General features: G+C 43.6%; 1 protein-coding gene across 1 annotated transcript in view; it reads right to left on the minus strand.

Moving 5' to 3' along the window:
- osa (trithorax group protein osa) overlaps window positions 1-17,878 on the minus strand; it is a 32,619-nt gene that overhangs the window by 13,509 nt on the left and 1,232 nt on the right. Inside the window, exons 2-4 of the mRNA XM_070217411.1 lie at window positions 16,602-17,690; window positions 8,339-8,641; window positions 8,055-8,273 (exon numbers count right to left, since the gene is read on the minus strand). Of these exons, the coding sequence (XP_070073512.1) occupies window positions 8,055-8,273; window positions 8,339-8,641; window positions 16,602-17,519 (1,440 nt within the window). The 5' untranslated portion in view covers window positions 17,520-17,690. The remainder of the gene's footprint in view (window positions 1-8,054; window positions 8,274-8,338; window positions 8,642-16,601; window positions 17,691-17,878) is intronic.

Consider the following 17,878-nt stretch of genomic DNA (forward strand, 5'->3'; position numbering starts at 1 on the left):
TCCCGCGACCTTTCCTGACATTGCCTGCGGAATTTGCGACTCCTTCACCGCTCCCACTTACCCGTAGCTCACAATTATTATAACCCGGTCAGGGGGAGGAATCCGAATCCGAATTCATAAACGCCAAGCTGCTTGAACAATAACAACTCTTAAAACAGTCTGCAGGCACCAGAAACTCGGTGCGATGCGACACGACTTTAACTTTTTGCCGCCTATAACTTATAAGAAAATCAAGAAAAAGCTACACACAAACAGCCCCACTCGCACACACACATCGGAGCACCAGCACACATGGCAGCTACAACAACAGCGGCAGCAGACGTGCACATAAAGCTTAAGTCGACAGCAATTCGAAACACTCACACACACAGGGCCATGGCAAAAACCCCAGCGGAGAGAGAGAGCTAAGCAGGAGCAGGGGCGCACTTAAGGGGGGGTCTCGAAGAATAAGAAATATATTCCAAGGAACTATATAAACACCACTGTTTTGAGGACTAAAGCATAAAGCACCTAATCAACATATAGTACTGTCGTATCGTAAAATAAGAATCTTACAAAAATAACTATATTAAGCACCACTGGAGATTTTCAATTCGTAGACTTTTTGATTGAAGTGAGTACTAGGCCTAAAGCATAAAGCACCTACACAACCTATAGTACAAAAAAAAAATGTTTAAAAAATGAAGCTAAGTATCGTAAAAAAATATAAAATGTACAAATTTTGGACATGGAAGAATATGGAATATTTTCCAAAGAACTATTTAAACACCACTGTTTTCAGAACTAAAGCATAAAGCACCTAATCAACATATAGTATTAAAATAAATAAACAAAAATAAATAAAAAAATAAATAAAAAAAATAAAAAAAAAAAAGTAAATAAAAAAAAAATAAGTAGCTGGGTATCGTCAAAAATATTAAATTTACCATTTGGGAATGGAAAACAGGTCTGCAAGTCCCGATGTCTTTACTTTATTTACTTGAAAAATATTCACCTAATTAATTTTATTTCAGAAATTCGTATATCTTAACTTGAGATTCCAAAGTGATGATGTACATTTGGTTCAAATGTTGTTTTAAGAGTAAACTTACATGTATTTCTTAGATAATATTACATTTATTAGTCAAAACTTTGTTTTAACTTTACGTTAAGATCTCCCCCCTTTAATATATTCGCACTAAGACCCTGAACAGCCACAGCGGCAGCAGAAAGAAAAATACAACGAACGAACGAACGAGCGAACGTTGTTCGTTTTGGTATCTGAGAAATTAAGTGAAGTGAAATGAAATGTACGACGACGAACTGACGGCACAAGGCGGCGGCATGGGCACGGGATGGTATAGTATGGTATGGTATGGTATAGTATGGTGTTGTATGGGATGGGATGGGGGGTGTGGAGACGTAGCGGAGCGGGGCATAAAAGCTATGTGGAACGAACCGAGCAGTCAGCCAGCCAGCCAAGCAACCAACCAACGGGCGAGCGACAACGACGACGACGACGGACGGCTGCAACTTGAAGCGTTCCAAGGGGAAGAAGGGGCAGAAGGGGGGTGCTGGGGGGTAGGGAGCGGGGCTTAGGCGACGGATGGAGGCTACGACTACCCGGGGATCGGGCAAGTGGCTGTGGTAGTTATGGCGCGCTCGAAGCAAACGAACGAACGAAAGGCAACGGCAACGGCAAAGGCAACGATGACAAAGACGTAGATAAGGAACAGAAACATGCGCACACAGATACACACCCATACCGTCGCACGTACACTCTAAATGTTGGAATATAATAAAATGAAATAAGCAACGACGGCAGGGCAGAAAGGCAGGCCATTCGTATTCGAATTCGTATTTTAGCGAGGGGTTTTCTCAAGGGGGGTACACCACTTGAGTTGCGAGACGATGACGAGAATAGCAAGCAAGCAGCAGGCAAGCTGGCAAAATCAAAAGCAAAGCTAAAGGCCAGGCCGGATAGAATGCTTTGTGCAAAGGGGCGTAGAGGGGTTAGATGTTAGGGGGGTTAGGTCTCGCAGGGGGGGTGGGCAAACACAACAAGCGGCCCACGTTTGTAGTCTGTATCTGTGTGTGCGCGCTGTGGTCGCGTAGAAAAATTACTTGGAAAGAAAAACAAGCGCTGCGGATACAACAACAATGAAATCATTTATAACGAAAATAATGCGAAGCAAACACAAATAAAAAACAGATATAAAAAAACCTCCCACATCCCTGAACCCCCTTTCCCCATCAATCCGAATTCATAAGCGATATAAAGTTCAGCCAAGATTTGCGCGCCAAAAAGTGTTGGGAGTCCAATTTTTGGGCACGATTTCAGCAAAGGGGAATCGCCCTTGGATCCCACTTGAAAAATAAAAAAAAAATCAAAAACCCATCATCTTTCATCTCGCGTTCTCAAGATGCGATGATGATGTAGCAGCATTGGCCACAAGTTCGACTTTTGGCCCTCGAAAGCGCACTTCACCGCTTTTTATGCCGTGTCATCTGTGGACGTTCATTTAAATAAAGAATATGCATGTTGGGTTCTTCGTTGCTCGGTTGGTTGGTTAGTTGGTTGGGTAGGTATGTTTATGTCTGGCTGTCAGCTGCTGCCGATGGAACCAACCGGCGGTACGGGCACTAGTGCCTCTGGTGGGACCTTTGTGGCTTATCACCTTAAAACCTTTAGCGATGAATGTGGCAAGCGAGCGTTGCAAAAAAAAAATATACAAAAAAACAAAAACCGAAAACAAGGACTGGCATACATGTGCTTGTTATGCGGCGGCCAACGAAGAGATAAAAAATAAGAGAATTAAATGCACAAAGGAGCGGCACACACGAGAAACCAACGAAAGGGGCAGCAGGGAATTTATAAACACAGCCAGTCGGAGAGAAAAAGTAATAAACTCGGGGATATCATAAAAATGAAAACAAGAGGGAAGGCCCAACACATTCAGATCGTCGCTTGGAATACCCTTGCTGGAGGGTTTTGCAATACTAATTAGTAAGTTTTAAATTAGCATGGATTATGACGAGATATAGAGTTAAAACTTTCAACTAAATTAAGGTATTGAGGTTATTAAAATTCTACAAATCGATAATGTTGAAATGATATTGATATGATGTGATATTATATGATTAGTAAGTTTTCAATTTAAAATAGGTTATTTTACTAACGGAAACTGCTTTAAATGTTGCAGATCCCAAAACCTACAATCCCCAAGCCAAGGGTATAAACCTCAAAAACTGTAGCAGTGAGAATGTGAAACCAACAAAAAATAGTTCACCACATCCCGCATAGTCTCTCGCAATCTTCACCCCCTCCTCCTTCGACTGCAATGGTTTTCATTTTGTCCAGCTTGTACGCCGGATCGGAGGGGTTTAACCTCAGAGCCAGGGAACGACGAGATATATAAAGAACACAGCCCAGCTGAGCGACGTCAGCCAGTCGGACTGTCGCTCATTAGACATCCTCCAAGTGTGGGAGAGGTTCTCCGCCTCCTTCTCCTTCTCCGTCTGGGACTGATTCTGAATCCGATTCTGAGCCCGAGACCCCGAGCGTTCGACTCCATGCTCATGCAATTTCTGTTTGCGCTTGCTGGAAATTTTATGAGCGAATCGAAAGTTTGTGCGATTGTGTTGAGTGTGCATGGCGCACATTGCACAAGGGAACAACACAGGCAGTCCCCAATACAGGCAAATGAATATACAGCCCTACTTCAATGAGCTGATCTACAAGTGAATCGAAAATATTAATTAAAACACTCAATTTTTCAAAAGAAAAAAAAAAAAAAACAAAAAACAAAAAAAAAATTATAGTTAGTAATAGAATTTTATTTACTTTGATGATTTTATTGTAATATTTTCTCCCATCTGGATTATTATTTTGTATTAAAAATCATAATCAGTTTCTGGAACCCCTAAAAAAATTGCAGTTCGAGTTATAGAAGTTCGACTGTATATAGAAACAGACATTCTACTCTCATATTCGTATACCAGCAGTAGAAGTCGCATTGGATCCGCTCGGTTCGGATGGGTTTGGTTCGCTTCGTATTATTTCGTTCGTTCGTTCGCTCGTTTTGCCAGCAGAGCAGTCAGTCGGCCCCAATTCCTGCCCCGCCATCTCCCCCTAGCCACTTACAATATGGCAAACTAACAGAGTAACAGACTGACAGACTGGCAAACTGACAGACCAACAGCCAGCAGTAAAAGCGAAAAACAGAAAAAAACAAGAGCCAGCGCTGGCAGTCAACCACTTTGAGAGCTCAGACAAATGTCCCATGAATCGCACACTGGGCTCCAACCAAAAACACACGGCCCAGAGTCGCAGAGTCAGAGCCTACAGAACCGGCAAGAGCCAGAAACAGAGCCCGAGCCAAAGCCATAGCCATAGCCAGGGCAAAAGCGATGGCAATAGCAAAGGCCCAAGCCAACAGCCAGACCGATCCAATCCGACCCGACTCGTTCGCAACGTTTCGTTCGTGGTGTGTATCCAAACGAGTGAACTGAAAAACAAGCGCACAATCACACGACTCTCTATATATAAATTTGTATGCGTTCAAAACGAGGCAGTACAGGGAAAAATATATTGCGAGGTTTAAAGGGGTTTTAAAAAAAATAAATAATATAGAAATATTATTTTTAAATATCTTTAAATTTATAAAATAGATTTTTCTTATAAAAAGATAAAGTAAAGTAAAAGTAAACTTTACAAGCATTTCAATAAAGCTTATATTATCGATATTTTCGATATTTTAACAATATCGATACAATAATATTGATTTTTTCCAAAATGAACCTAATTTCAAAAGGCAAAAAAATGCTTAATATTTTAATATTTTAGTTTATAGTTTTGAATAATATAATTTTTAGGTTTTGCCAAATTCAATAAATTTTTTTCCTGTGCAACAGCGCCAACTGAAATGAACGTTCTTTTTATTTAGACTTTATTTTTGCCTTTTTCCTGGCTGCGCCGCCTGTTAAAATGAAAAACGATGATGATGCCGCCGCCGCCGCTGCCAACAATAACAGCAAAAGCACAGGGGCAACAACGACAACGCAGCAATGAGTGGAGCACTAAAATCCCAGTAACAACGGACGGAGAAAAACCGGCAAAATTGTTCATTGGCAGTTGGCACAGGCAAACTGGCAGAGGGGATAGGGGACAGGGTACAGAAAGGCCGGGCCATGTGGCTCGGGGGGCTTTTGGGTTCGCAATCGCAATAGCATTCGCATGCCGGTGTGGTGTTCGAGTTCAGACCCAAAGCCCCAACCGTGTGCACTGCACCACACACAATTTCGGGCGGCATTAAATAAATGCAGCAGTCTGGCCCGCAAATTTCAGATGCTGATAGGCATGAGGATAGTCATGCCAATTGCCCACAGAGAGAATATGACGCAGAACAGTCTTGAAATAAGTTGCCAAACTAGGACACGTCGATGGCTATACCCCATACGCTCTTGAAAATCAATGGAAATGCCACTGGAAGCTTAAATAACACGCCATTCAAAAGGTGTGTTTACTGCTTACAGCCAAACGGTTAAAAGCCATCAGTAGTTGAATATTATTGCTGGCAGTCGCAGTTGCAGTTGGCTTTTGTTCTGCAACACACGGCGAATTTAAAGCAGCTTACAAAATGCAATACGAAATCGACCAGCTTAAATAACAATGGCTGGGGAGGGACTTCCCCCAACTTTGAAACGGCTTAAAATGAGTGTTGGCTGCGGCTGATTACTGTTTTTCGTTTGGCTGGTTTTTGGCTCGTTTCATTTTGAATTGGCCAGAAACTCTATTTTAACCTTGCAACAGCCAATTATAATGTAAAGGAAAAACTATTGCTTTGATTTTGTAATGTAATTTCAGCGCAATAGATTGAAAATATTTTAAAATTGTTTTTTGTACGCTATTCATGTTGTAATTTAAGCAATTTTGAATTGGAAAGTCGGTTTCCTGTTTTATGAGTAGTTTTAATTGTGTTTTAAAATGGAATACATCTGAAGGCAAGGGGGAAATATTTTTAGATATTATATTAAGTTATAGAATAGGTTTGATATATAAGGGTAAATGTTCCTTAATTGTAAAAATCTGCTAGGGAAGTTTTAAAACTTTTTTAGGAGCGGATTTTCAATTATTTTAGGTAGTTGCCTTATAGCAATGTTGCAAATCAGTTAAATTATGGCTTAAGAGAAGGATCGATTGCGACTAAAAAGGACTTGGGTTGATGAATTGCCAGTTTAAAAGGAGAGTACACATAAAATGTAAACAACCCGCTAAACAACAGCAACAACAACAAGAACATCAACGACGACGCGAAGGAGATGGAGGTAAAGCAAGAACAAGAACAACAATGACCTTGGCATTGACCCAAATATATGGTAACAGACGCTTTGTGTGTGATCTTGAGTGTAGTCATGCGAGTGTGTTGGTTGCATATACATGCCACATACCAAATATAAAGGGAATGTGGGGTGGGGGGGGAAAAAACCAAAATACGAAATAAAGAAATGGTATGAGGCACAGGAGGATTGTCGACCGAGCAGGGGTGTTCCGGGGGTGGAGCTGCCGGAGGAGGGGGAGGGGGGGCAGCCACGACGGCCGCGGACATGCTGAATGAATAAATGGGGTACAAAGCAAACGCACACATCCGCAGGCACATCACATGCACAGCGGCGGCCAAAATAATAATACTAACTTTTGCTTAGTTTTTTAAAAAATAAAGTGTTTACCTATTAAGGATTCGAACAATTAAATTAAAATTTTTTGAAAACTTCTTTCAGTTTAAAAAACAGCAAAAAATAAATCCAGCGGAAAGAAATCCACAAATGTTGATGACACGTGCATAAACGATCTCGAAATCAGGAGGTGGGGTAACCAGACTGTTGGCAATGCGAAAAATAAACCAAAAGACAAAGGGGGAAAATGCCGCCGCCGAAAGAAATAGTAATCAAAACAAAATAAAAATCATTAAAATTCATAAAAACAAATCAAGACAGCCGACGACAACAAGAAAAACAACAACGATAAGGCTAAAAGCAATTTTAAAAGTTAAGGTAAAGGGGGCGACATGAGGATGGGATGCGATAGCGTTTCAAGTTCAAGGGAAAAGCGGGAGGTGTTTAGGTATAAAACAACAACAAAATCGTGAAAAAATCATAAACCCACACAAAATGTTTACAGACCGAAAGGGCAATGTTGGGTGGAGGGCAGGAAAAGCCCGAGGAGAGTAATCTCAACCCAAAAATGAGTGCGAGTACCACTGAATACCGGGTATGAGGGGTATGAGTACCAGTATGAGTGCGACTACGAGTGCCACGGCCAGGCATAAACATTTGACCTGAACAACTTTTGTAGACTGCCTGCCTCTTGTTGGGCAAGGTGGCACCAACACATCGGGGAACGGTGGAAGTTGGGGGTACGATTTTAGGGTGGGGGATTGGGAATGGGAATGGGAATCGCAGGTAAAGAGTGCGACGCCAACGTAGACGTATGTGTGACGTCACGAGTCAAGTTCACGTGCTGTTCACGCAGCACAGTTTATTGACCCACTTTCGATGTGTATTATCTAGAAAAGCTGCCAACACGAGTCGTGAATGGCAGGGGGGGGGGAGACTACTACTGGGTGGTAGTCAGTCCCACGGCAAAACATCCAATGAATGTGCAAATAGCAAATGTGCTTGCCCATATAAAGCTGTTATTATCATAACATACTATGGGTAAATATACAACTACAACCGATTAGAGATTATTCATTGTGAATTCTTCTTTGAACAAGTACTTTTAACAACGATTAACAACGCTGCTTTTATATGGTATATTCGTAGATATTCTATTCGTCTTTAACAACTGAAAAAAACCTTTAAAAAACCATCAAAAGTGTTGGCTTCATCATCTATGTATTTATTATAAAATATAAGAAATGGAAAGGAATATCCGATTTTTAAAGGGTATCTTTCAATTTTAGAAGCTTTTCTTATTTGCTTAAATGGAAATACCCCCACGATCGGTAGAAGCAATTGCTTTGACTCATCATACTTCCAAGTAGCTACTAGTTTATAGATAGTTAGTCACTTACCTGATGCGGCGAGGGCGACGCCTGCGAGGGCTGAGGCGATGGACTGGGCGCATGGCCAGGACTGCTGCTCGGCGGCGGTCCGCCGGCGGTGACGTGTGGCGGCGGTGGCGGCTGTTGCTGCAGCGGTGGCACATGGTGCGGGGAGGCGGGCGGCAAGGGATGTCCGGGACCGGGGCTTGGCGAGGACCCTCCTGGCCAAGGTCGATTCGGTTCGGGATACTGCATACGGACAAGCATTGATCGATTAATACTGAATTTGGCAAGAAGGATAGTAGAATCCTCACCTGGTGCGTCGAGTAGGCAGTTCGATGGTTGGGTCCGCTCGCCGGCAGACCCGGCGGTGTGGGATAGCGTTGCGGGTACGGCGAATATTGAGATGTTGGCGGTGTGTTTTGCTGCGGCGGCTGCTGTCCGGCACCCGGCGGTGGTCCGCCCGGCACAGGACCGCCGGGCTGCTGTCCCGCCTGCTGTTGCTGCTGCTGCTGTTGTTGTTGTTGTTGCTGCTGCTGCTGCGGCGAACTAGGATAGGAACCTGAATTTTGACCGTGAGCTGGCGGATAGGGTGACTGACCCCTGGAAGTGTTTGTCTGTGGGTGGGAAACACAATCGAATCAATAAAAGCCCAAGAAGACTCATAAATATCTAATAAGTGACAAAGTTTAACCCTTTCCCGTTGATGATAAAGTTCGATGTATTTATTTAACTGAATATTACTCAGTACCTAACCTTTGGAAGCGATATAAAAAGTTATTATACCAAATTCAATAAATCTTTCAAAACTCCCTAATAAATATTTAATTTGCAATTTTCTAACAATTTACGGATATGTCACGTGGGTCCTTAGAGGGTTAAATTTGTTGGTGCGATTGAGACGGCAGATGGGTTTTTAATTACAGACATCTCGCTCTGTCTCTCTCTCTCTCGCTCGCTTTTCGGCTCTCTATTTATATCCTCCCACACTCTTTCCCCTTGCAATTCATCAATTATTTGCGTTTGGCTTCCCCAATGTTGTTCGTCTGTGTGCGAGCGCACTGCACATTCCATTTTATTGTATATGTATATCATTTTAATCGATATTCCACAACCAATTCCCGTAAATGCGCGCACAAATACACACCCTCTTGCTCTGGCTCATGTGTGTGTACGGTACAGTGGATGTCCTCGGATTAGGACTCTCGGCATTGGAAATTTCCAGCAATTAATATTCGATTGTGCAGCTGGGAAGGAAAACTAGACGATAATTGGAATTGACCCCGACGACTGCACAAGTGCCCCTAATTATTTGGCGCCCACTGTAGCGTGTGTGTACACTGCACACACCATACCACTCACAATATTCCAGGGTGGGGGGTGAAAAGGAGCGACATCGACGCACCCTCGGGTGTGCTGTCACTTGACAGTCACAAATGCGCAGATTAAAAAGAGACAGTTCAAAAAATATGCTGCGAAAGGAACCTAAATGCTGGCAATAAAAAGTGGAAATATTTACCACTATAACGGCAAAAACACCCACACACACATTCGATTATACAATTCAGGGCAGAAAGATAGTTGTGCTGATATAATACTTCTAAAGCAGCGATCGGTACACTCATACATTTTGTTTTTGGTTTGTCTGAGTAAATTGCACGGGGCAGCTCATTAGTGTGTGTGTGCCGACTGCTGTTCTACAGTGTACGTGAGAGGCAGAGGATGGGCAGAACAATTCCGTATGCTCACTTAATAGGGCGCTGCCAACCGCTGTTCTAAAGTAAGGTAACCTATTGTAAAATTGAATTATAATTACAATATATTATGAAACCAAAAACGAATTGCATATATGAAACAAGTTAAGATTCCAGGGGATCTCCAAGAATCTTGACAAAATTCCACAGTGCTACAAAAGCGACCTGAGTTGTTCATGTCCTCTGTCCTCTCCAATCAGTTCAAATTACGACGCTCCGTCCTGAAGGAGGACGCACACAACTTGGGGGCAGGGATGCGGGCAGTCGATTGCCTGCCACTCCTTGCTCCTGGTTTCTAGGAGTCTCTGCCTCTGCCACTCCATGACCCGTCACAGCACCAGAGGAAGAAATCCACTTGAGTGGAATATAAAGTGAAACTTACGGACGCACACACACATGTGCATGTGCATGTGCAGACGACAAAGTTGCAACAAAGTCAGGGAAAAGGAGAAGACACCTCGCTGCGGAACGTGGCCTGCAGAGAACGGCACAGACAACTGGAGCAGGACGAGCAAAAACCAAGCATGCCATGTGCCATGTGGCGGTGTCTGTGTGTGGGAAAGAGCTTTGGATGCCATTAATGAAAGGATTTTCAACTTGACGTGGTGCGACAAGGCGGACCAAGTCGCAGCACACAGCATATAGCACATAGCACAGCGACCGTCTGACATGGCAAGTGGAAAGGCGCTTGCCAAGCTCGCAGACTTTCAGTTCGCCCTCGCAAATACAAAACCCCCACCAATGTAGATGGGCAACAACATCGCTGCGAATGCCACAGCCCGGAGTAAAATGTGGCAATAAATCTAATGGAAACTCACAGCACTGAGGGGACCGAACGAGAGAACCAACTGGCCAGGGAGTGCTGGCAGATTAGCTACTTTAATGGCCAATCTGGCTATAAGATTTAGAAAATATCAAAGGATACTGGTGGTTAGAAAAACCTAATTAAAGCTTCAAGGCTTACACATTAATTAGATATTTTATTTCATTTAAATGCCTTTTTTAAAAGGTAGTTAATAAACGGTTCACTTAAAACTGTTGTGGTTCTTTTTTATGGTTTCCAATGGTAGGCGATTGCCTTTCAAACAGCTGTATAACCATAGACTTCTATTTGCTTGGTTATACACTTGAAATTAAATTAAAATTTAATGGACTAAAACCCTGAAGTCACTGCCAACTATTGTAAAAACATCCAAGTATATTACTGCAAAAAGGTATAAAAATATGGAATAGAATCTTGATCATGAATTGGAGTGATCCTATTAACTTAACTATACAAATTAGAGATACTTGATTTAAAGGAACAAGTATAACAAGATTTTATTTTGGAAAAATGAATAGTTTTTTTGGTATAACAAAAATGATGGTTACGTCAATTCTAAATCATCCAAGTACATTACTGCAAAAAGGTCTAGAAATATTGAAAGGAATCTTGATCATGAATTGGAATGCTCCCATTAACTTAAATATACAAATTCGAGATTCATGACTTTAAGGATCTAAGAATTCCCAGATTTTTTTATTTTTTTTTTCTTTTTTAACAGAATAGTTCTCTTGGTATAAAAAGACTATTGGTAATGTCAATCCAATACTAAGTCTGGTAGGAACCTTTAATACTTTTTATTTAATTAAAACACTCTATAAAAGACTCTAAAAAGGTATTTGGATCTAAAATTGAGCAACACTGCTATCAACAGAGCTTAGTTAGCCTGGCTAAAGGTAAGGAATGGAATGGAAAGGCAAGGCAAGGCAAGGCAAGGCGATTCAAGGCAAGGAAGCCAGAGCTGTATAGCCAGAAACAGAAACAGAGAACCAGAACCAAGGGCCAAAGCCAGATCCCGTCGTTCGGGCAACGAGGACAACAGCAACAACAACAAGAACAACGGCAAGTACAACAATCGACAACGACGTCGGTCGGTCGGTTGGTTGGTTGGTCGGTCGTTCAGTTGGGTCGGTCCACTGCAGGGTGACAGGAAACATGAATGGATGGTTTTCGTGCTCTGCTGTGTGCGTGTGTATCTCTGTGTGTGCGGAGCGAACGAACGAGGCAACGAGAAATAAAGTTAAAAAAAAAAAAAAAAAGAAAAAGGGAAAACTCATCATGGATGAAAATCAAAAGCAGAAACGGCAACGGCGGGTAGAAGCTGAAGTGGAATTTGAATTAATGCAGCAAGGGTCGTTCGGTGGCACAAACAGACAGGCACACACAGGCACATACAATGAGTGTAACGAACGAATGACGGTTGGAACGAACGTCGGTCGGAATTAAGTTCGGGGAAACCGGGATCAGGATGGAAGGAGGGGGGGAGAGAACAACTGATGGTGGTTCTGAATTCTGGGCTCTGAGTTCGGGGTTCTGTGTTCGGGGTTCCGAGTTCCGAGCTCTGATGGTGGTAGGTTTTCCAGCTAAAAGCCGGCTACATGTATTAAAATATCGCAGGAACAAAAACAAAGCGCAGCAGCCAAGGGAGTGGTCCTGTTTGCGTCTCTCCTTTCCACTCCTCCGTTCCATTCCTCCTCCTGTCCTGATCCTGGGTTTATAATTTCATAACCAACAGACACAGATACATACACACCCACGGTCGCAGGGCGATTGCATATAAATTGTGCGAAGGGAAAAACGTGGTAAATGCGATTTCGTGGCAGTAAAGGTAAAGCCGGCAGCGGCAGTTGTAAGGGTTGTGGGTGTGTGTGGTGGAAGAGGGTGGTATAATAAGGACTAAGGGTGGGGATGGGGTAAAGGGACGTCCCTGCAGGCAGCTCCTGCTGTTGCTGCCGGCAAATGGATGGAATTACGTGCACAACTCTCGGACGGGCGTAATTTTAATACAATGTCGCACTCTCCACGCGCCCATTCACATTCGCAGCAGTTGCGGAAAGATAAACAAGGCAACTGAAACGAACCAATGCAATCACAGCCACCAACTGTCGCAAAATAATTTAAAAAACATGTCCAGGAATTACTTCTTGTTGTAATACTATTAAATTACATTTTAAATTAAGCGATTTTTAAAGGAAAGCTGTTTAAATATAGTCAATTTTTGAAAATGTTTATATAGGGGTTATCTTTAAAACTCTACATACATTTGGAATCAACAGAACGATTTTTTTTTAATGTAGGATGAATTATGGCAAAGTGGATAGTAACAAATTAACAATTTATTTTTTATAATCATTTTGGCAACCAATATTGAGAAATTTCCAATGGGATGAATCTTAAAAGGAAAGAAGGGTGGCCAAAGAGAAGAGCCAAGCGAAAGGCGAAAGGAGGCAGATGCAGAATGGGGAAGAGCCGCGGCGGGCAGGGACAATAACAGTTAAGGCAAAGGCAACGGTTTTGTGTGCTCCACTTTTTGTAGGTCAAACTTTAAAGGCACTCCAATACAAGCACGCAAACCTATACATGCGAAGAAACAGCATAAACAAGCCGGCACACAGACAGCAGTTCTCTCTCAAACGGAAAAAAATAAAATAAAACGAAACGAAAAGCAAGGGGGGAGGAGGTGGAGGTGGAGTAGGAAGAAGGCCAAAAAGGAACAACACAAAGACACAAACTGAAAGAGCGGTTAATGCAATGCCGTTTGCCTTTCCCCAAAAATAACAAACATGAAGGCGAAGACCCCAAAAAAAGGAGGCCTTTAAGCTCTTTAATATATGCCAAAATTTGTTGTTGCCCGCCCCTTGCACCTGTTGACCTCAAAGGAGAATCAAACGTCAAGGATATATGAGAAGTATAACGGGATGCAGCACACTTGCACTCAAAGAATGAGATGGGTATGGGTATGGGTAGGGGTAGGGTAGCGAGGGAGTGCGAGTGAGCCAAGTCATGTCATCATCATAGTCGAGCCCTCCTCCTCCTCCCCCTCCTCTTCTCTTTTGACTGTGCGCGGTTTCACTTGATTTTCATTTTTATTTTGTTTTGGTTTCTGCTTCCTCCACAGCTTGCCGGCTAACCCCTCCTCCTCCTTCTACCCCAAAAGGCGAGAGAGGGAGGGAGAGTCAGCTGTGACAACAACAAGTTTCTCTGTTATTGCCTTTGATTACGGTGCCTACTTGGCCATTGTTGTTGTTGTTGTTTCGGTTTCGGTACCTATGTATGTCTGTGGATGTATGGCACCGTATTGTATGTATTTATTGCATGCACGCGTAAGTCACACTCAGCCGGCAATTTGATTTCTTTGTTTATGCACACAAGCCCGCAGAGCGAGACAAACAATCAAACACATGACATTGGATAGCAGCGGTTTCTACACACTTTTTTTATTTTTATTTTTTTTTATCTCGCACTACCTACACACACACACTTGCCCATAAACAAAAGCTCTCGAAGGTCGCATCACATCGCATCGCACATGTCTAACCCTAGCGGATCGCTTTGATTTGTGTGCTCACATAGATTTGTTTATATTTCTCTGGCTAATCGTCGGCATCAAAGTTCGTTGACTCGCATTCGAGACATCTCATCTACATCCACATCCGAACCATTCAGGAAAATAAAAACAATCGATCCGATTGCAGCGACATCGAATATGCCAAAAGCAGACAGATGACTACATAGATACGGAATGATATGAGTTGGTAAGGTTGCGGGTGTTGGGCCCCTCCAAACTACCGCACTACCCCAGTAATAAAATAATTAACCGGTTTCCGTTCAAATCAAAACGTGAAATCACCTCACGTGCTTCCATGGGGACATTAAACCAAACATTAAACAAACAAGCACACCTCAACCGCATTATCGCTTGACACAACTGATAGCAAACTCTCGATATCTGGGATTACAATGAAACGCAAAGCTCTTTGATATATTATTGGGTTCTTTCACCCCGAAATTAGGAAGCAACTTGAAAGTGCAGTATTATCAAGGAGACCTAGAATGACTGATTATTCGTAATGTACTTGATCGTATCTTATTAGCCTTTCAAGCTTTGATTGAAATATAGTGCTCAATTTATGTATCTAAGAGGTAGTTATGGTTCGATAATTGATTACTGATTACTGATTACTGTAGCTTTAACTAGTTAAAACATATTAAATATGCAATCCCAAAGGTTCAATAAAACCAAAAAATCGAACAATAATACTAAGATATAATGCAATTCCTAGCTTATTTGCTTTACATAAAGTTAAGAACAAATAAATAAGTTAAATAGAAATACTGCATAGGATAGTTTTTAAAGTTATAAGTAGTAGTACCTTTTCTGCTCTATTCATTTGGAACAAATCAATGCAGCTATAAACTTTTAAAGTTATTCCAATCAGATTCGAGGCCAAAAACAGCCATGGATAAGAATGGTTGACAAGAAGATAAAAGAAACCCCAAAACCCTAAAAAAAAAAGGTGAATGAATGCCTCAACATTTTTGTGTACGAAACTCTTTCTTGTTATTCCACTGCTTCTTCTTCTTTATTTTACCGTTGCGGTGCGGCCTTTTGTTGTTATTGTTTTGCGGCGGCAAGTGCCGGTTCTTTCTGCCCGTCTCCCTCGCTCACCCGGCTTCACCCAACAAGAGCAGCAACAACAACACCCGGCACTTAAACAGCGAAATGTCAAGGGGGTGGGGGTAAATGCAGGAGGAGGAGAAGGAGGAGGGAACCAAGGGGGAGGGGCAGGCGAAAAAGGCGCGGAATCTCTGTACAATGTTTTTACGTTATGTGTGTCAGTGTGTCTGCTGCTTCTGCCCTTTTTTATTTCTTCTTCCTTCGAGTGGGACTTGGCAAATCTTCAGTGAACTGAATGAAGTGCGACCAAGACGAAACCCTAAAAAGTAACAGTAAATATTGCAGCCTCCCTCCCACATCCACACACACAAACACGCTCACACGAATACATGTGCATAAAACGTGACGAGCCCCTCTCCGTGGAATGAGTGGGCAGTGGGTGGGACGGGGACGGGTACGGGGAGCGGGATGGGGGAGGTAAATAGCTAGCACAAAGCCACCAGCGACAACCACAACAACAAGAGTCACATGCTGAGGAGGCCTGCACATGGAAATGCCCCAGTATGTGTGTGTGGGGTCGATGAAATCAAAATCAGTGTCAATGTCAAGACAGCTCTAAAAAAAAAAGAATATATAAGGAAACCCCAGGCGATAAGACTCCCGGTATTCAGTTCCTAATTTATGGCGAATGGAGAAGGTTGCCCGCAGGCACTGTGGCACCATCTCTGTGTAATGATACAAATCCACACCGGTGAGTTGTCTATTTCTTGGTGGAATATGATTAAAATTTTGTAAAACAGCTTTTGTATTATCAAATAGACAAGAAAAAGTTGCCTGGTTTTAATAAGTTAAAGGTCCTATCTCAAAAAGGGCCTCAGGATTATATTAAGATGACCAAAGTCGCTATAAAACTGTGTAAAATTGACAAATTTTGTTTTGGATCCTTATAAAACCCGGGTTTGCGAAAGTCTTTAATTCTCATGATCTATACTAATAATCTCTACCAGTCATTAAACGCTTTAAGTATCGGATTACTAAATCACTTAACAATTGGTAGTTCAAGTATCCCAATACCGAACTTACCAACAAGAAAATGTGTCAAATTTTATTTTATAATAGAAAAAAACTCATTTAAAGCTCAAATAAAAATCTTTAAAAGTTGTAATATAAGTATTCTAAAGTGAAGCTTTTTACTACTGACTATTCCTAATTAAATAAAAATTACCCTTTTGAACACTATACTCTTATATCTGGAAAAGAAGTTTCTTTTAAAAATAGATAGAAAAAAATCCCCTTCCTATCTCTAAGTAACTCCCCATTACCTTGTAACCCATTACTATACCGTTCCAAGCCCCCGGGTAACCCATTACTTGATCACTCACCGGTGGTGGTGTCCTGTACTGCTGCGATGGTCCCAGCTGCGGACTGTAGGGCCGCGGTGGCGGTGCCCAGCCGCCTTGTTGCGCCCCGTACGGCGATGGCTGGTGCTGCGGAGGCGGCGGTCCGTGTCCCGGGGGCGGTGGTCCGCCTCCTTGCTGCTGGGCTGCTGCCGCCGCCGCTGCCGCCGAAGCGGCCGCCTGTTGGGGATCGTAGGTGTTGGCATAGCGGTGCTGCGGCGGTGGCGGCGGATTCGAGGACTGCAGCAGCGAGTTCAGCGTGGGCGTGGGTCCCTGCGGCGGCTGTCCCGGGATGTAACGCTGCTGCGGCGGACGATTGGGCGAGCCACCGGGCCCCGGCTGCTGCGGCGGTTGCTGTTGAGGATGTGGCTGCTGCTGCTGTGGCTTTCCACCGGGCAGCGGCTGGCCATAGCGATAGGGATCCATGTTGGGATCGGCGTGGTAGCGACCGTACGCCGGGTGAGGATGCGGCGGCGGCAGGTGGGCGTACTCCTCCTTGACGCCGGGCGCATGCTCAGGTGCTCCTCCGGGCGGCGGTGGTGCAGGTCCGCCGTGGTGCTGCTGCTGCTGTTGCTGCTGCTGCTGCTGCATGTGGGGCGGTGGCGGATGCTGCTGCTGGTGCAGATGGTGATAGTGCATGACTGCAGCGGGATCCGGTCCTGGTGGTCCTCCAGGTGCGGATCCGGGTGGCGGTGGTCCGCCGTATGGATGTGGGGCAACATTTTGTTGTTGCTGCTGCTGCTGGATGCTGGGATCACTGCCGTTGTTGCTGTTGTTATTGGGCGTGGGCGGGCCCGAGGTGGGCGGTGTGGCGCCACCTGGAGCCGCTGGGGGCGTGGCAGCGGGGGCAGGAGCGCCACCCTGCTGCTGCTGCGTTTGCGGCGACTTTATTTTCTCATTCATGGCTGCTCATCGGCGGCTGCTGCTGTGCTCCCAGTTCTTCCGGATCGGAATCGGATTTTCCCAGATTTGTGGCGGCTACTGATGGAGCACCGGTAACCACCAACAACAACAACAACAACGCTGACGCTGATGATGACGACGACTGCAGCGGCGAGTTTGAGGTTATGTTAGCTGCAAGTTATCAAAAACGGGGGATTAGCATTTGGCAAGGGGGTCTAAACTAATAAGGGGGGCTTTTCCTACATATCACTGGGCCCAAATCGAGCGGGTTAAACATAAATAATTTGTACTCGTTCATGGGCTGTTGTGTATTGAAAAGTCCGCTAGTACACACACATGCAGCACCAATACCACAACAA

Source organism: Drosophila takahashii, chromosome 3R (genome assembly GCF_030179915.1).
Source record: "Drosophila takahashii strain IR98-3 E-12201 chromosome 3R, DtakHiC1v2, whole genome shotgun sequence".
Classification (NCBI taxonomy): Eukaryota; Metazoa; Arthropoda; class Insecta; order Diptera; family Drosophilidae; genus Drosophila; species Drosophila takahashii.